The sequence below is a fragment of the Mercenaria mercenaria genome, chromosome 15 (genome assembly GCF_021730395.1).
Source record: "Mercenaria mercenaria strain notata chromosome 15, MADL_Memer_1, whole genome shotgun sequence".
Lineage (NCBI taxonomy): Eukaryota > Metazoa > Mollusca > Bivalvia > Venerida > Veneridae > Mercenaria > Mercenaria mercenaria.
This window is the reverse complement of record NC_069375.1, coordinates 46,933,870-46,954,627: the sequence shown is the minus strand read 5'-3', so window position 1 is coordinate 46,954,627 and position 20,758 is coordinate 46,933,870. Positions and strand designations below refer to the sequence as shown.

Below are 20,758 nucleotides of genomic sequence, written 5' to 3'. Positions count from 1 at the left end.
ACTTTAACATTACAATATTATTAAGCATATTCTAAGTCGAAAAAGAGCCATAATTCAGCCATAATTCTGCTTGATAGAGTTGCCTCCTCCTTTTTACAGACTGGGGTCATAATGGTAAACAAGTATGCAAAATATCAAAGTAATATCTCAACGGACTTTGAAAATATTTGAGGTGGTACGCAAACTTTAACATTACAATATTATTAAGCATATTCTAAGTCGAAAAAGAGCCATAATTCAGCCAAAATGCTTGATAGAGTTGCCTCTTCCTTTTTACAGACTGGGGTCATAATGGTAAACAAGTATGCAAAATATCAAAGCAATATCTCAACGGTAATATTTGAGGTGGTACGCAAACTATTGTGTGACGCTCACGCTCACGCCGACGATGGGGCGAGTAGGATAGCTCCCTATTCTTCGAATAGTCGAGCTAACAATGTCAATAATACTGAAGATTTTTTTCTGAAAGAACATAACATGCACCATTAACAACAAGGGTCACTACTGATCACTTGACTTAATTGAATCGAAATAATTTATAGCAGAAGGGTGTTTTAACACTGTTTATACACACGGGCGATAATATAACCGCCCATCGTGCATAAGTAGTGTTAAAACACCCTTCTGCTATAAATTATTTCTTAATTAATCAGCCAGCAAAGGCATTGACACACTCTTACTAAGGCAGCTGACCGCTTAAGGCCGGTTAAAATTAGAAAAAAAATGTAAATTTGGAGAGTAAGTTGACTGGCTGCGTACGGCAAGTGGCCGCTAAGTCCTTACACATTTTAGCACAAATTGGAAAGTTTTACCTGTCACTGATTACAACTAAAAGGTTATTAAACCGTTTGGATATTCATCCTTGTTCCACTTCCCCCTTCACCCACCTCACCCCCACCCACTTGCCTTTTTTCTACTCCTTACCCCTTCCTCCCCTCTTTTTCTATATTTTGCATTAAGTTCAAATGTACTTGTTGGATTTTGCCGTAGCTTACTCAAAAGTAAATGGTTTGCTTTATATAGGTATGAGAAAATCAAAATAAATATCGAGACATTAATTTTTCCAATATCTAAATAGAACAGCCAAAAAGACCCGCCCACGTTCAATACAAATACAGTTCTTAGTCTTCTTTAAAGGCATATTAGATTCAAATTGCATATCTAAAACATGAGCATATACTTTATAATATAAAGTATATGCTCATGTTTTAGATATTATTATATTGTATGTTAACATAGAATTAAGACGTTTATGTGTATTAACAGTACTAAGCATTAGGAATAAAATAATACACACAATACATAGATAACACAATATAAATGTGTCCTATCAACTGTTCTTTGTGACATTTATTTATAAAGTTTAGATAAGGTCAATGCAATTAATGAGGATTTTATACATTAGAAGTAAATATTAAAAGATTAAATAATTTAGTGAAAGACGCCCATTGGATATCTTTAACGTGGAATGCGCCTAATTTGGAGTTATTGGGTTTCGTTTCGAAATTTTGATTAATATAAAATTCAGCATATTCCCCATAGACTGCTTATTTTACTTTTTTGATATTTCTGTAACTTTTTTTCTGCAAACCTTCAAAAACGACAGTTGACGCCCATTTTGGATGAACCGCGATTTCACGTCTATCAGACGATTTTTGTAAATCGTTCTGTTCATTCTAAAGAAATCGATTTGCTTGCTACTCATCACATTTTCATTTAAAAATGTCTTTAAAATGGTGTATAATTTATGGAGATCATTTTAACTTTAAAGTCGATATTTACGTTAAAGTGACGTCAGAGTGACAAATATGACGTTGAATTTCGAATAAAAATTTTGCTTTAATCTTATCTCATGTAAAACCCAAACGATAGAATTTGAGAAAAAACTAACATAATGATGAAAATTTTATTTTCTGTCGATTGAAGGAATAAAATTATGGGGTCACCGAATTCATTTTCGCGTAAAATTACATTATGCTACCCCTACCCACAAATCACAAGATAGCATAATTTAGTATTTTTCCAGAAACTCTTCTTCCATAAATCTACTATTTTATTTTCTTAGTACAATTAAATCAAAATACTCTTTAAAACTCTGCTACCTTCGGCAAAATCATTTCAGTGTAGAACTCAAATTTTAATGTTTAGATTATATTGCGACAAAATCGATACCACATTACCGTTGTCCTGAGTTACATTACTCTACCACAATCCCAGGTAAAAACAAAAATGCGTAATTCAGTGGATTTTCTAATGTTTTGTGATAAAGACAAACACATTTTTGAGTTCTTTACAACTGTGCAATGATTTCATTCAACATTAAAATTGAAATGATTTATTTCGCAAGTTAATAATAAGATACTCCACCCTTTCCCACAAAAGGCATGGACGAGATATATTGTATTTTCCCTCATAATTGGGATTTACAAAATATGTGTTACATTGGATTTACTCCCAATATGAAGATGAACAAAATATAGGTTTCCTTATATCTACACACAGAATGGGGATGGAAAGAATATATAATTATTGTATTTACTCCCACAGTTGGGATGGACAAGATATATGTTACATTGTATTTATAACAAATTTAAGTAAATTGTGAATAAACCTATTAAGATTCATAATTTTCTATTTGTGAAAATAATATATTGGAATTTACGAGGACTTCACAATGATAAATATCGACCGTTTTCACTAAAACAATATTTAATTTGTGCGTTATATCCTGGAATATCGTGATACATGTATAATATTCTAATATTTATCTGATCCTTTGGTAAGTTATGAAAATGCATTAATTTTTTGCAATGAAAACAATCTTTTCAAGATGATACATTTATTGAAAAGTTACGATAAGACCGCAAAACATTTCATACAACATTTCAGGCACAAGGTCCAAAGTTCTTTATCTTCAAATTTCTGTGAGTACATTTCGCTTTGTCGTATTCACAACTGAAAATAGTAAAAAAAAATCGTTAAGTGAACTTCAAGCTCGACTTAAGAGCGAGGTTGGATGCGTGAAAGAATAATCGAGTTCTTTCATGCAAAAACAAAAACAACATATCATTGTATTTCATAGCCTAATTACAACAATTTATTGTCTTTTTTATTAGTGATTAAGTCAATAAGCTGAGTCGACAGGAATACAAAATAATATACAAAATACTAATACAAAGGACTCATTTAAAAGATTGTGTTTTAGCATACTTTCCTATTTCGTCCATTTCGACGAAAGTTCAACGAAAACATCTTGATTATAATTTAGTTATGAGGTTTTATCAATGTACTTACTAGTTTCTGTAAGTCCAGTTGTCAGTTGCACACACTTCCTGAATCTCAGGCCCACAATTTTCTTTGCTTAGCGCCGTGCAGAAGAAATCGAGTACAGCATCATTGCCATTGACGAAATTTGGTTCTGGAGTCGTACTTGATTCAGAAGGGAGACACGCACCGTCGTGGAGAATATGAAGGTTGCTGTCGACACATTGTTGTTTTGCGAAATAGCATCTGAAAGATATATTCATAGCAAATATGAAAACGTTAATTCATTTCCCCGGAATTCCACACACTCGTGCACGATCTAGCTGGTTGAACGCATTCACAAATTAGCTTGTACTGTTGCTTCTGTATTTACCAATGGTGCAGAAACGTCTATAAATCAAACAAACAGGCCAAGTTACGCATACGAAAATTTCAATTGCTTATGTAACCATGTAAGTTCCATAACCTTAAGAAAGTTAAAGACACATTCATAAATATAAAAGATATTAGTTTAGCACAGCCACATTAAGGCAATGTCAATTTTCAATACGCGGCGTCAGTTTTTATTTTCATCTTATATGCTTTGCCATCTAATATGCATTTGTTAATATTTAGTATGACTGAGGGATTGTACAATTTTCTCTGTATTTGATACACGACTCCCGCCGGCAGAACGAACTAAAATATAATTGCTCATAGACTTTCTTAAAGACAGACTTTCTTAAAGACAGACTTCAACACATTTTGAAAATTAAATTAAAGACTTGTCAAGCGACTGCAAACTTTCTTATATTCAATTTGCTTCCACAGTTGTTCTCCAGATATTCGTGTGATGAAATGGCAATACTATTTTCCTTCCACACGGACTTTCTACAGTCACCTGGACTCGGTCAATGGGCAATAACTTTTACTACTGACCGCAAAGCCTTCCTGTAAGTATAAAATATAAACTAATTTCCTCTCACCTGTTATCATACGTAAGACCGTCCGTGCCACATTCCAAGGAGGGTGTATATGTTGTGCAATCCAAACTGTTCACCCACGGACAGTTTAAAAACTGGCCGCTCACTAAAGTAACGAAAAAAAAAAACAATTTGTTTGTTTAATGCTATTTGCATGGTCATTTTTTCCAGTTTTGTTACTACTAGTACTCGATCCTGAAATAACCGACAATGATAAGGATTGCCACCTCAGTATAGCTGGTCGTATGCTCTGTCTACATATACAATATTTATTTTTTCAAGTATTACTTAATCCTGGGGGCCTCCGTGACCCGGTGGCTAAGGTCGCTGACTTCAAATCACTTGCCCCTCATCGATGCTGGTACGTGCCTCACTTGGGACATTGAATTCTTCATGTTAGAATCCATCCAGCTACTTTACGGAAGGTCGATGATTCTACCCAGGTGCTGGCCCGTGATGCATGGAGAGGCACCTGGGGGCTCCCTCGACCATCAAAGCTGGAAAGTCGCCATTTGGCCTATAATTATTAAACCTAACAAAACAATAATTTGATAATCTCTTCATACAAAGAAGCGTACCATGCCGTCTTTTTGAATATTGTAAAGGTCAAGTACAGATGTGACATTTCGTAAATAATAATTATATATGTATTAATTTTACCTGACGATATAGCCAACACAAAGACAGTGAAAACAAGCATTGTTACGTTGGTGACCCCTCCAGATCTAAGATTTCACATCATGACTTCTTACAAATGTTATCATATCTCTAAAAATGGAATAAAACGTGACTATTTCATGTAGTTAAACGGTATCTTCGGCGTGTCTAATTGGTTGCTTTCAAGTACAATTGTTAAGGAGAATTTACATATTCATTGGTTTGAAAGAAACATTTAATATATTTCTTGATTTTGAAGCTAACGATTTCAATGCAACTGTTAGTTAGCATGTAGTTTCAGACAAGTACGTATAATACCCAACAATGGCCTAGAATTGTTTTACGAATAATTTCGGCCTATTTAAATCATTCGTCATTTTGTTACAAGTAACTGTAAATGAAACGTGACTCAAAGGCGACCGACGTAGTTTTACCCTGTACCTACCTTTGAAACACCCATCTGTGAAATATGCACAAAATGTCTCTACTTCCTTAGTTACACAGCATCCTCGCAGTCTGGTCAGGATCCATGCTGTTCGCTAACAATTTCTCTAATTGCAATAGGCTTTGAAAGCGAACAGCATGGATCCTGACCAGACTGCGCGGATGCGCAGGCCGGTCTGGATCCATGCTGGTAGCTAACGCACTATGTTGGTTTTCTCATGGCACGGCTCATTTGACTTTGCTTCCTTCGGAACGTACTACAACCATTAATACTGGAACAGAGTTATATAAGCATTCCTAAAGAAAGTTAAATTTGTTAAGTGAACAGTGCTTGATTCCCACGTTTTTGCGATAACAACATTCTTGTGTAACTCGTACATGACCGTTTTCTGTTTTCAAAGTCTACAAATGTTCAGATAATTTAAAACTGACTTTCTAAAGATAGCAATGAGACGGCTAGCAATATTGGTTGGTCTTCTATGCTGTTCTGGTAAGATTAGTTCTTTTAAGTATAGTTTTATTGCTCAAGGAAAATAAAATAAGTATTTTATGTACTATTTAAGGAGCATGCAAATTTCAACAGAATCTGAAACAACAAAAAAACGATGCTTTGAAATTCAGGGGCACGAGAAAACGAATAAAATTTTGGATTTACTAAACTTAGCCGACTTGGGACTAATCTTTTGCCTTGGTAAAGCTAACTTATTTACGTCTCCATTTAGCATGTTCAGTGTGATTACAATTTGTTTGTTTGTCAAATTAACAAAATATTTATGATATTTCAGTAACATTTTGTGCAAAATTTTATCAGTGCTACTGGGTCAACTCGCCTACTGTTGACTGCAACAAATTTGCCACTGATCCAACGTGTGGAACTGATCTTGTTACTTACAAGAACAAGTTAGTATAACTCTACCTTCCAACAGCATTGAATATCGACAGTGCACTTTTCTTTATAGGGCAAGCGGTGGGCGGAGGGTCAAGTAGTATAATACTATTGCAGTGATAATACACATCTACCTGACCATTATTCTTTTGACTGCTTATGCGTTTGGGAAGGGGCAATTAGTATAATTCTATCTTCCTGTAGTGATATACCCTCCTAGCTGACCATTATACTTTTGACAGCTTATGGGTTTGGGAAGGGGCAATTAATATAAATCTATCTCCTGGAATGTTTAAATTTTCTATTAGCACATTATTCATTTTACTGTAAAAAGGTTGGGGAGTTCTAACTTCCTGCAACGTTTAAAATTCCTATCAGTACATTGTTCATTTTACTGTTATAGGGTTGGTGGAGGTGCAAGCAGTATGATTCCTGTTTCCCACAACGATTTTGATTCCCTGCAGTACATTATTCATTTTACTGTGATAGGGTGTGTGTGTGTGTTTGTGGGGCGGGGGTAGGGGGGGGGGGGCAAGCAGTATGATTCTAGCTTCTCGCAACGTTTAAAATTCATAGCAGTACATATTTTTCATTCTACTGTGAATAATAGTGGGGGTAAATTATTCAACGGGAGGCGCTAAAGCTAATATACGTATGTATCTTATTCTAGTACCTACAAACATAATACTGCTTTTATTTTTCAAAGTCGAAGACATAGTTATGTCGAAATTAAGTTTTCAATGCATTTTTTCATATTTTCATAATATTTTCTTGTTTCCATAACCGTGATGCGGAAACTTTCAGATCGACGCATCTTCACACTAGATTTCGGCATTTTATTCCAAACTACAAGATTAATGTATCGCTGTATCTGCTACTGGTGTTAACAAATTAAAAGTTAATACTTATATTGCTTAGTTTTATGGATGTCAGTTTATTTGAATCACTCAAGACTACACCATAGTACTGAGCCAGTTTTAAGAATGAAGCTTAAATATTGAAATTAAAGCTAAAGTAGCTATTTTCCCTATAGTTGTTAATTGTGTAAGGGTTTAAATGGACCATAGGATAAACAACAACAATATGAGCAATATAGATTCATTAAAAAAATAAAAAATAAAGTCACAAGAATTTGAACTTAACATGCTTAATGTTGATGAAAAAGGACCCTTGTGACATACGTGAAGCAAGGAGAATATCCAATTGGGATTCAAGTCTACGACCTTCGGGTTGACACACAAGAAGTGTTGCATCAGTATGGTAATTTTCGCTTTTATATTGCAAGTTGAATTAAACGCCATTCAATGTAGAGACATTCGTTACAGATGTGAGTTCAGCAGAGCGCACTGTAAAGACAGCACCCTTGATCTGAGGCACAGCGGATCATGTACTGCTGCTGATGGCTCAACACCGGCGCCAGTGAATGCTGCTGGTTCTGAGGTGGTGTTTGACTTTATGTGTACAAGCCTCAGTCACATGGATTGTCAAGCAGGGGGAGAAAAAACGTGTGCGTCTGACGGACGGGCATACGATAACTAGTTAGTATGACATTTACTTTTAGTCAGTGTCAAATCATATGCAAGACGTAAAAAGGCAACATTCCTTCAGAGCGTTGTTATTAAGAATAAACGTAGTCATTTACAATGCATTTTGGGGAGACTTAAATAATGTATTCCTTAAATTATATACTAGATAATTCTATTTCGTATATAGAAAGGAGTTACTGCTTAGTAATGCAACATACAGCAATCTTTCTACATTATCAACTTCTTTATAAAAGGTATGGATGTGCCTTTTTTCCACCTTTATCATGTTGTATAGCTGTATAACACCTATATTATCAGAGTGAACTGAGAAAATAAAGGATTTACGTACTACATCTAATTAAACATTGTAACTTTGATTTTCAGTTGCGAGTATGAGAAGCAGAAGTGTACACACCGTCACCTCCATGTGGTAGACTGTGATGTCTGAATTTTTGTTCGTTTTGCTTGTACGTTTCATATTTGTGTAATATTCATATATTTCATATATCAAATATGGATAAAATTACCCATAGAATTCAACTTTTTTGTTCATAATTCTAACACGAACCGATTTATCTCCCACTTAAACAAATCAGACTGAAACTTCTTTTTTACATAACGGAAAAAAGGCACGGAGGAAATAGATTCCGTTAGTTCGTTCAATGAATTTTTGGCTAAGCTGTTACCATTTCCTACACCTAGTTGTCAGTTTCATCAAAATTCTTTTTATTATTTAATTCTAATTTGGATTCATTGATATTGTTTCTGGTTTTTAGATAGACAAACCGTACACTGGAGCATATATACAATAATTACTCGGTGGTTTTGGGATTACTCTGAGATATTCTGCATAGATACATTTCTTCACCCAACATGAAAATGCCGTTCGTCGCTAATACATATTTCAGCATTTGTAGATAGGAAAGTGCATGGAATGGTCATAGCGAAGTCAAATTTTTATTGACCGAACCGTCAAAATCCCTCTCCTCCGTGCAATTGTGCTTTATTTAAGAAATAGTATATTCCAAACTCATGTCCATCGCTCCTCTAAGTAGATTCTTACATATATTCAAGAAGACGTTAAATTGTTAATCAATTATAGATCACACTTAGGCTTGATCATGTGCAGCAAGTTGGGGTATGGGACAAAGCGGGGTAAGGGGAAAGCAGCAGACTCAATACATATTCATTTCAAAATAAAGTTACACCCTTACAACTTTTATTTTTTAAAACATTTTTAAACTATTATTATTATTATAGACTGAGACCGCTAGATTGCAAGTGCTCCCATGTTTATGCCAAGATTTCCATTTAGAATTTAACTCCATCAATATGATTCTTGTTTCGGTATTTCATTTTTCTAACACTTACCTACAATACTATACAATTAGTTAAGACGTGTTTTGTGAATTGTTAGAGATCGTACCGAAAAATTCAAATTGCATCTGATCTAACTTAATACTGAAGTGCCTCAATTATATAATGGTTTTACTTTCATACATCATTTTTCATGCTGAAAGGCAATATTTATTCCGAAAAATTTGGTCCTTCTTGGAAAAGTGAAACCAGTAACAGATAACTCTTCTATGGCTATTTAGGTAACTGAACAAAGTATACATAGATTCGGATGTGTTTTCCAAAACTATAGTTTACTTCAAGATCTATCAATAATCATTCAAACATAAAAGTTGAGCATTATCTTTCATTTTCAAACGAACTCATTCAAAGACATTCTTTTTATTTATTATTGCCGACAATTTACAGGTCTGGTATGATCATAGAAAAGAAAACATTATTCGTGTGAAAAAATATAAATAGACTATATGAATTTTACGACATCGAATCCCTCAACAATTTACAAAATTCGTTTGCCAAGAATAATCAAAGCCTCCAAATGTATGAGTTAAAAACAGAGCGATATAAAAATGTATATTCTATCTCATGGTGACACCAGAACCACACCAAAAACTGTGCCGAAAGAAGTTATTTCACTTTTTATGACACGCACCTTGTGTTAACAAATGTACCTAATTTGCATATTGACCGAGGCGTGCGGAATCGCATTTATCTTGCGGAATCTACCGTTACAGAAACTTCTGTCAATATAATACAGACGTTCTTTAGTATAAATAAAATGGTAGTGTTAATTAAAATGAAATTACAATCACCTTTCCTTAGCTAATCAACTAAAAACAACAAAGCCGGTGTCGCTGTCAAAAGTTCCTGTATTTACAGCACGATGCTATGTTAAATCATCACATGTGTGAGATTAGCGATATGCGCTTCAATTTTGCACATGATTTGTTGTTGTTGTCGTTGAATACATAACCTTAGGTACCATCTCTAGAATTGTCTTTTTTTATTTTATTTTCATAACTAGTCTTTACATCCAGTTAGAAACAAGAGATTTTTAAAGTTTAATCACTTATAGTATAACTGGGCTATGTGACCAATTTTTCTAATTTTCTATCCACCTACTGGTTAATTATGTCAGCTTACGCTGTACCTATTAAGTGAATTCATTACATTTAGTGAAGTTCATCCAAGTTGCGAAGACCAGCATAAGTAATGATTAATCAAAATGTTCATGAGAAGAAGCCAGAAGGTAAATAACACAAGGCGACGATATCAACCTTTAAAGAACATAACTTTCCTTTTGCAAAAATTGTAGTTCTGATCTTCTTTACCTTTCTTAAGCAGCCATCTGCGGCCAGACTGTGTCGCTCCATTGAATGGCTGCTAAATGCAGGTTTCACTGTATTCTAGCATCTTACACTACCATGGCATTTTGCAAATTAGAAATAGCGTGAGGGTCATGAAGTCGTTTAGCTTGGTTGTGACAAATAGAGCGGTTACAATGACCAAGCGTAAATACATCGATCATGTATAAGCATAAATTATATCATGGTGTCTTTATTCAAAAATCATTTTCATTGTTTTTGTCACCTAAAACTAGTGCATATTATAATTGAACTGAAAACTGAAAATAGTATTATTCTTGACCTACGAGGTACTGACTGAATGCAATATGAAATTAATGTTATTCATGGTGTATATCTATGCGACTTATTTGAATATCCGCCCATGCATAAAAAATTCTATATGAACGAAAAATAGTCACAAACACAATTTCTAGAGTATAAATAATCGTTTCCGTTGATTTGAAAATGTTCTTGTAATTTAAAAACGTTTCGAGAATATATAAGTAGGGTGATCGTTTTATGTGTCCTTTCTGACCTTCCTTTTTCGTCTTTGTTCTTTTTTTTTCTTTCAATAGTTTGATGACCCCAAGGATGTTAATGCGAACGTATTTAAATATATTTATTTGGAATTTGTCATAAAAACCATTTTTAATTGGGTACTTGCAATTGTAAATTTCAGCCTTTTCAGGCATCGAATGTTTTACTGAGAAAACTTTGACTTCATTTATTAATGAATTCTGATAAATATCTGGACTATCTTAGTTAGCATGCAAGCAACCACTTATATAAACACTTTTAGAAAATTAATGGGCTGTTATTGTGCACAAGGACATTTCCGGGAGTTGCTACTGCGCAACGTTTAGCGCAGTTGCCGATCTGTTACCAACTGATTCTCTTTTTGTGTTAAATATGAAGATGGTATCGGGCATTTCCTGTTAATTGAATGAAATTTTTTTAGCGTGCTAAAACTTGAAAAAGCCAGTTAATATGTAACGGAAAGGCAAATGCAATGAAAAACAGGGAAAATTGTTTGCAAGTTAAAAGAAGACGTAAAGTAATGATGATATAGTAAAAGGTTGTTACTGTTTACTTTTTACAACACGTATTGCATAACATGGTGACAGTTTATATCTATGTTTTAATATATGTATAGGCAGTCATATTTAACTATATAGCCTATCAGAAATAAGCAACGTAACACACCCTAATTATAGCTGGAATTGAAAAGGAAATATTAAAGTACGTAGATAGATCTATGTGTAAAAAGTTTTTAAAAATCTGTCCGTAGAAAAAAGATCTTGGAAATGGTCTTAACATGCGTTTCAAAAATATTTAAAATATTTTCAAAATTCAAAAAAAAAAATGTTACAAATACGAAATAGTATAGACCTTTTAAATGATTAAGATTTCTAAATGGACCTTAAAATATGAAAATATATTTTCTAAAAATAAATTTTAATTACTGAAATGATGAAATCGAACAAGAAATGGAGCAAAGCAAGTGCACGTGACTAATAGTTATCGTCTTTCTTTTTTTTTTCCGTCTATTTCAATTTAAATAACATTACCTTCATTTTGTTTCGCAGAATGGAATTAATAATTAAAACATACAGACAAGCACACAGCGAACTGATGAACTTTGTTCATCTGTCATTCAATGTGCTGTATTTCAAAAACTGTAGGGGCCTCAGTGGCCGAGTGGTTAAGGTCGCTGACTTCAAATCACTTACCCCTCATCGATGTACGTTCGAGCCTCACTCGGGGCGTTGAATTCTTCATGTGAGGAAGCCATCCAGCTGGCTTACGGAAGGTCGGTGGTTCTACCCAGGTGCCCGCTCGTGATGAAATAATGCACGGAGGGGCACCTGGGGTCTTCCTCCACCATTAAAGCTGGAAGTCGCCATACAACCAATTATGTGTCGGTGCGACGTTAAATCAAACAAAATAAAATAAATAGTATTCAAAAACTGTTTTACGAAAGGTGTGAATCAAACTAAATCTTATGGTCATATACAGGGTCATTGACATGTCCTTGGTACACATGTTTCTACGAGACTACAAGAAAGTTATATAACCCAATGTTCCTTCAGATATTGTAAAATTGTTAATCATATTTACACAGAAGTCATGTCTTTATGTTACATTTAATTGCCTACACAAGGCATTAAACACAAAGCCCCAGTTTGGATATGCAAAATTGCAAATTGTGACATTAGTAAGCTGATTCAAAGACTTAACAAGTTTTTAAACTATTAAATCCTGTCTCTTTAATGAATGTTTTATACGAAATGGATATGGATATGTATAAAATTGTAAATTGTTCAGCTGGTCAGCGTTCTGAAGTCGTCATTATATTATATATCTTAACTTAATAACAATATAAGAATGCATATTGACCAAGCAACACGATACAACCGCCTCAATTGTCTCTGACATTCCGCAAGCTGGCTGAATGGCGTCCTCACGCGAAAGGTTTATCCTAACAGAAATACCGGCGAATAGAAAAGGAAGAATGCGAAATCTCATATGTCTGTTTTATTACAGTGCTTGATTTTATAATTTCAATTTAAATTCAAGGACAGTCAGCCAACGACGTCTGTTTCCCTTGAATAAATAAATACAATATATAACAGTAAAATATCCTTTGTTAGTATAAATTGTGTCACTTTGGCAATATGTTTGTTTTTTCGCCCTCACTTTTTCAAAGAGATCAATTGTAATATGATATCCATGCTTCTACACAATCTTACTGGACTACTTGAAAACACCAAGGTACCCAATGTTCACTTTTTTTTCAAAAACATTCAGCCTTTTACCATACGTTTGAAAGCAGTATAAACAGAAAAGGATATTATTCACCTTTTATATAAAAAATATAACACTGATAAAGGCATCACTTTGGCAACCACGTTATATACCCTTGCATTATTTAGACCTTTTCACAAAATGCCAAAAGCTATAATTTGCGAACACTCAATGTGTATCATAGATCATAGTACATGTTTCATCTAAACTTTGTATACCGCTCTCGTTCTTGTTTCGCAGATTCGTATAACCCTGACTGAGATTAAATAATATAGTTTAAATGGGTCTATATATGAGCCGCACTATGAGAAAACCAACATAGTGCCTTTGCGACCAGCATGGATCCAGGCCAGCCTGTGCATCTGCGCAGTCTGGTCAGGATCCATGCTATTCACTTTAAAGCCTATTGCAATTAGAGAAACCGTTAGCGAACAGCATGGATCCTGACCAGACTGCGTGGATGCGCAGGCTGGTCTGGACCCATGCTGGTCTCAAATGCACTATGTTGGTTTTCTCATGTTGCGGCTCATATAGTGTTTGGATATTTTACGATGTTTCAATCAGTCTAGTAAACAAATAAAACGCAGGACCCTATCCTTTTCTTTTCATTTGGTGATTTTTTCTTCGTGTATAATCTAAAACTCTGCATTGTAAAATAAATTAATCCTAACATGCAAAACTGCCGCTAAGCAAGATACGATCTCTCTGGCAACGCATTCCTAACTTAAATGCAACTTTTTACAAAGTGCATCTGACATCAAATAAGAATATAATGCAATACGGGCTAGAGTATAGAAAATGGACACCGTTTCCATTTCAAGCACTTGCCGCTATTTACATAGGTAGGAGGGCAGTAAGGTAGGGCTTATCATCTGCTTTTTTTTAATATCTGACTTGAAAGAGTAAAAGCGCGAAACGTATGTGAAAGATGTATTTAATTTGCAAATCGTGTACGTCTACCAGAAATTTTAAAGCTGCTTTCATAAAAGTTTGATATTGAATTGACACGCTTTTGTGTGGAACGGAAAAAAAACAGAGAACCGGAGGTATATTATATCAAACATTTAAATCTTAGTGTGATTAATTGACTATGGTTTTAGCAGTGTACAGACGTGTTGTTTCTGATTACAATGAGACTTCACTCTGATATACGTTATCGAATTAATCAATCTTTAATTTCAGGTATCTGACATTCATTTTTTTTTTCAACGGCGCTATTGCAAAGTAATTGATTTATATTTATAACTGAGTAAATCATTTTATTTTATGCTAACTGGTGAAATACTGACAAATATCACTGAGATATTTCTCTATATCACTCACTGTGCCGAACTTCTTTTTTTTTTTTTTCAGATAAAATTATCTCCCTTGAAATATATTCTTTAATTAACTGTGTTGCCTTTAGACAAACTGGTACCCTATGATTTTCCTAATATTCAAGCCATGCACGAGTCATGTACAGCTAGACAATCCTATATAGGACAAGCTAGCTAAAATAAAGTTCGCAAAAGAAATAATAGTAATGCTTTAGAATTGTTACCATGGTTGCTTGGCCTTGCCATTCATCATCATGTAGCCATAGATACGTGCTTTCTCCTCTTTTCATCGGTTCATCACTATCGTGTGGCAGATTTTACTGGCGACAGCACATTTAGTTGGTTGTTGTCTTAGTTTATAATCATAAGACATCAACTTAACCTTACGTAATATGCCAGCATTTTCATCTAAATACTTTCCCACCCAGCAAGTTTTGTTCCAATTTCCATCCCTATTCGTTATGCATTGCAGCTCCTTGATCAGTATTTCCCTTGAATCCATGATGATATTAAATTCTGCAGCTTGATTTTACAAGGACTTTCGGACATCCCTCAATTGTTTACGTTTTTTGTGCTGTTTTTTTTTTTTATCTGACCTTCAGCGTGTTGTAAACAAAGCCTGCTTCCGGTTATTCAACAAACTGACGGTACTGACCCGAAAGTTTTAAACATGCTTACTTAACTTCTACATTTGCCACTGTCTGTTGGCCGCGGATTGTGCATTTTTTAAACAAAATATTTTAAATGCAGTTTTTGATTTTTAAAACAAAATTTGCGTCGTGTTGATTTCACAGACCTAATCACCAATATTTGATATCAATGTGCGTAGTGTCCATGGTAATTTAGCAGATGCATCATATGTACACGGAAGTCCAGAGCTATAAAAATAAATGTATTTTATACTTCTTTGAGTAGCTTAAATAAATCCGAATTTCATCATGAAGTATTGGTCTTATTTGAACATGTAAGCGTGTAATAAACAGAAAATTCGTTGACCTTCACCAGTCAGCATAAAGTAAAAAGAAAAATTTTTTGTTTTTCAGTGATATATCTAAACATATCTCCACCAGTAAGAGAGAAAATTCTGATATTTTCACTCTGCAAACAAACAAATATCCTCTATGTTTTGTTGGGCCAAATGATAAAATTCAGTAAAATTTTATACTGAATTGCTAATTACCTATCTTTCTCACATATATAATTAGCTTCTTTTCCGTTGCAATGCCAGTCATTCCATTTACCTCCTACGTCAAAGTTAATTGTTGCACAGTTTTCATTTGCTTCTGAATTATCTGGTTGATTGGGATACCAGTGACTGAATCCAGTAGTACTGAGTTTTTCTTTACTTTCCATCCACATCCAGATACCTTCTTCTTGAACGTCACTGAGACCGATCCAGTAGTTGTCTAAAAAGAAATGTATCCATAGATGAAAGTTAACTTTTATGGTCAAACTTATATGTTGATATACATTTGTAACAGCTATCAGACTTGTAATTATACCAGTCACGGAAAAGAAGTAATGCATTTTAAATTTACGACAAAGAATGCCAATTTTCTGTTCAAATATAATATTCATCTTTTGAATGTGAGACACAATTTGTATTTTGATCTATGATACGTTTCATGTTTTAATTAACTAGCTCAAAAATGTATACTTTCGAAAAATATTACAACTTATTATAAAATATAGCTCTGACATTAACGGACCTTTTTTTCTCAAAGGAGTCATAGTATGATCATAGTTTGTTGAATAATTTCGACATCCTTCTATATACATATTAATTAGATATAAACGCGATACTTAATATTGTGTCCATTTTTTAAATCAGTCCAGTCTTTTTATTTTCTGGATTTTATTGTGGTTCCAACTGAATTTGTAAAAAAAACAAAAAAAAAAAAAAACATTACGGAAAAAGTTTGATCGGAACATACAGAATATGCTTTTAGCAATTTTTTTTGTCAATTTGCTTTTATCACTATCAAGATAGACAATTTCCAATTTTGTGTGTCCACGTACAAGTCTTATGCTAAAATAAATTCTAAAAATATGTTGGGTTCAAACAAAATAATTTACAGTCGTATTTTACTAAATTACGAATATGATTTATAGATCAAAGTTCTTTATTAACATTCGCAATTGGACAAGAAACAATAAAACTCTTGTATTCCAGTGCTGTTAATACTGCTAGTAAGTGCGTAGTTTCGAAATAAATAAAGTGTCCGAGATTGCGTATAGCATTTATCTATCATATTTTGTGTAAATGATGAGTAATTTGCAAACATGTGAATAAAATGTGAGCAAACAGCTTTAGTATATTTCGGTAAAAAACACAAGAATAAATGCTTTTCTTCTTTAAAACCTGTATATCTTAGTTTCGACATTTCTTTATGAGACATACGACTTTTCGAAATCCATGCTTTAAAATATCGTAAAGAATTCAATTTGTTCATTTCGTACAAATGTAATACACAGCCGATCCTCGCTGATTTCTTCATGACTAAGATCTAGGAATATACTGTCTGAATAACTTAGAGTTATATTGTTTTGTCATTAAAATAAAAACAAACTTTGAAAGAATCAATATTTGCAATGAAACCCGATAGTGCCAATCTACATATTTCAGTAGTAATTATTTAACATCTATTGAAACACACGCTTCTGGGAGTCCACAATAGGTGTTAAGTAGGCGTTCTCAGCAGCTGTCTCGATTTCTACCAATTTTCCGCCCATTTTTTCACACATATACTGAAGATATAGCGCATAGAAAATTATAAATATTTGTAGGTCGTAACTACAATTAACATGATAAAAGCTTTGATCTAAATAATGGAGAAAGACAATTATCTACTAAAATATATTTATTACTGCAGCCTCCTAAAGGAAATTATTTGCGAGAAAGCGCTGCTCGTGCGGGTCCGGAAAACCCGATAATGGGTTTCGATCAAAAATAGATGTGTCTGTCATATATTTAGTCATAACTTAAACGGGGCCTCCGTGGCTGAGTAGTTAAGGTCGCTGTCTTTAAGTCACTTGCCCCTCACCGATGTGTATTCGAGTCTTGCGCGGAGCGTTGAATTCTTCATACGACGAAGCCATCCTGCTGGCTTATGGAAGGTCGGTGATTCTACCTAGGTGCACCCCGTAATGAAATTATACACGAAGGGGCACCTGGGGTCTTCCACAATCATCAAAACTGGAAGGTCGCCATGTGATCTTATACTGTGTCGGTGCGATGTATAACTTAACAAAAACAAATCAAAATTATTTACACGGGGCAGTTTTGTTGACCTACCTGAAAATTAAAATGCACTACCGTCACTTCAGTACATAGCCGACGGCCGTGTTAACTTTATATACACCAGAAAATTTCGAAATGAATTGCACACCACGGTTAATTTCTAAGAGCGATGATTTCACCACGAGGAAATATAAATGTTAAATGAATTATTTGTACTAAGTGATACAATAAAAAGGTATTGAGAACACACTGATTTTTTATGACATTAAGGATAGTCATTTTTGCTACATGTAAAAAATGAAAACTGTAAAATCATTAAATTTCGTGGGCATGAAATTTCGTGGTTTTGGTCAAAACGGCAATTTCGTGGGGACATGAATTTGTGGATTTCAACTTTTGAATATAAAATTAATTGGAATTTAACTTGTTCGTTGTGAAATTAAACTTTGTGAATTGACTCAGCCACGAAATCCACGAAAATTAGTCCCCCATGAATATTAAAGATTTCAAAGTATTCAAGTTTACCCCTTTGTTACGGTGGTTATTTTATTACGAAATATTTACCCATATTCTATTATACCTGAACTACTGACACTTACACGTAACAGGTATTGATTTTACAACAAAGCCTTACAAAACTTGCGCTGACGTTTTGCACACGAGGCTCGAACCCACATCGGTAATGGGCAAGTTAGTTGAAGTCAGTGACCTTAACTACTCGGCCACGGAGGCCCCGTGTAAATAATGGCCGATGTTTTGCACTACTATTGAATCGTTCATTGGCCGTGATGTAAAATTTATAATTAGACAACAATTAATATACTTAGCAAAAACTGTTTGATCTAAAGGCAGTTCCTTGCGAACAAAACGGTAAGTGAATCATATCTACAATCTAGTCTTCTACGACAATAAATTGAAATCTTTGATCTCCATCAATATTAATTTTCTTCCACAGAACGCTTGACTTGAAATTGTATTATAATGAAGTTCACAATGATATTTTAAAATATTGTTAGAAAATTACGTCTGCTCCAGGCCAGGTTTCAAGATCATGGCTGAAATGGTAGCAAGAAAGGCTATGTTGAATCCAGCCATCTGGGCAACACCCTAAAATGTGCAATCAAAACATTCCAACCAGTAAACAGGTCTTGTTCAATATGTAGAGCAAACGAATGAACACTGAGCGGCAATTGAAGATTTATTTTTCATCAGAATAACAGAATATATTAGTTGTAAAGTCAGCACAAATGACACAGAAAACCTTTAAAACGCCAAAATTCAGTTATTTGTACCTTTCAGATCATTCTGTAATGAACAATTCATCGAGGACTATAATTATTTTAATTTATATTACTATCATTAATTATACTAACTAAAGAGAACATTAAATATGTATAAACATGATAAACGCTCTTTAAAAGTTTTAACCGCCCTGCAATAAGTTAATGCATTTGAGAGAATTTTAATTTGTTACCATTTATTATACGCCGGTAAAACGGTACGTATTGTGGGAACACCTTTGGCAGCGGGCGGCTTCCCAGAGTTGTCCACTTCCTAACATAAGCATTTCATAGCCATGTTCACAAAACTAGGTCACAATATTTATTGGTATACTGTCTTGGTCGTGTTTGAAAACCAGTATGATCTTTTAAGTTTCTCTCTAGAGTTATGGTCTTTGAATTACTCAAAATATCAAAACAACTGACAGTGTTCAACCTGTTTCTTGAGCAGCTCTTTCCATATGCTCACCAAACTTGATCAAAATGTGTTTTTTTGGGTATACTATTTTGGATAAGTTTGATTACTAGCCGGATGGTCTTAGTCATTCTTGAGTTATAGTGAATAAATTACTTATAATTGCGAAAATTGACAGTGTTTGCTTTGTATCGTTACAAGTTCGTATCCATTGTTCACCAATCTTAGTCAGAACGTTATGGGTATATCATCTGCGCAACTGCCGATAAATAACCTGATAATCTTTGTCGCTATAGACTTATGGGCCTTGAATTAGACGAAATTAAGAAAATTGTCACCTTGTCTTCTCAGTAAGTTGAGTATTTTATATGTCAAATGTAACTTGCTGTGAAGGGTTTTACTTTGACAATTTGCCACTCTTGTTCATTTTAAAGAGGGCTCTAATTTAAGTGTTAATCGACTGTTGTTGATAAGATTTGGAGAGTTTTAATGTGAACTAGAGCCAACAACTTGGTTGTATGGTTTTCAGCTCACTCTTTGGCCAACATTCTGAAACGCATTATCTAGTTTTAGTTGAATTTAAGTAAAATCTTCTCTCTGCAGTAATTTAACAATATGACAAATTCTCTCTCAAAGTTTAAGGTCAGCATTTCAAAAAGACAACTAAACCAACTGGTTACACCATGAAAGGCCACCAGTAGATTAACATTCTGAGAAGTATTAATCTGGAAAGAAAAATCGAGTTCTACTCACGTGCCCCCAAAACTAACGTTAAAATTACAAAAACTCTCATAACTTGGGCTATGCACTTGTTTTAAAGATACATGTATTTTTTATCATCACGCTACGGTCACTGTTACACTGATACTTTCTTATCTCTAGTTCAAAGTAGACTAATGTTTATTCAGAGACTTCTCAACAAAAGAATTCTGATTTTTTTAACATTAATACCAGACAAACATTTCAAGAGCAGGTGCAAAAACTAGTTACCACTTACTTTTTCCTCGTACTGTATTAATTGTTTATCTAAGCAGGTTTTACTAGAATACAGAAACAATCTATTACTTGTTAGTTTTAACCGTAGTCTTTAATCTAAACATTACGCTTATTTTTTCAGGGTTATAATCCTATATAAAATTGAAACCCGTTTGAACTATATCTTTTCTAATATTTTCTGATGGATTTGATTTGGCAGTGAAAGGATATGCATGTTTGAGTAAAGAACGTGATTTACAACAGTGAGTTTCCCGTGCCGCCACT

The 20,758-nt window shown here is 34.0% G+C and overlaps 3 protein-coding genes across 3 annotated transcripts; 1 reads left to right on the top strand and 2 right to left on the bottom strand.

Annotated features, from left to right (window-relative positions):
* Positions 1 to 2,822: 2,822 nt before the first annotated feature.
* On the bottom strand, positions 2,823 to 5,011 carry LOC123561481 (ovomucoid-like). Its single transcript, XM_045353882.2, has 4 exons — positions 4,887 to 5,011; positions 4,230 to 4,332; positions 3,295 to 3,510; positions 2,823 to 2,955 (listed from the first exon to the last, which is right to left on the bottom strand). Exons 1-4 carry the CDS (start codon positions 4,924 to 4,926, stop codon positions 2,886 to 2,888), a joined length of 429 nt encoding a protein of 142 aa, XP_045209817.1. The 5' UTR covers positions 4,927 to 5,011; the 3' UTR covers positions 2,823 to 2,885.
* A 644-nt stretch (positions 5,012 to 5,655) lies between these two features.
* On the top strand, positions 5,656 to 8,279 carry LOC123561488 (agrin-like). Its single transcript, XM_045353895.2, has 4 exons — positions 5,656 to 5,817; positions 6,113 to 6,227; positions 7,539 to 7,751; positions 8,124 to 8,279. Exons 1-4 carry the CDS (start codon positions 5,775 to 5,777, stop codon positions 8,185 to 8,187), a joined length of 435 nt encoding a protein of 144 aa, XP_045209830.2. The 5' UTR covers positions 5,656 to 5,774; the 3' UTR covers positions 8,188 to 8,279.
* A 4,682-nt stretch (positions 8,280 to 12,961) lies between these two features.
* LOC123561494 (perlucin-like protein) lies at positions 12,962 to 20,372 on the bottom strand. Its single transcript, XM_053524355.1, has 5 exons — positions 20,252 to 20,372; positions 18,828 to 18,910; positions 17,220 to 17,310; positions 15,743 to 15,968; positions 12,962 to 13,045 (listed from the first exon to the last, which is right to left on the bottom strand). Exons 1-5 carry the CDS (start codon positions 20,289 to 20,291, stop codon positions 13,024 to 13,026), a joined length of 462 nt encoding a protein of 153 aa, XP_053380330.1. The 5' UTR covers positions 20,292 to 20,372; the 3' UTR covers positions 12,962 to 13,023.
* Positions 20,373 to 20,758: the final 386 nt, after the last annotated feature.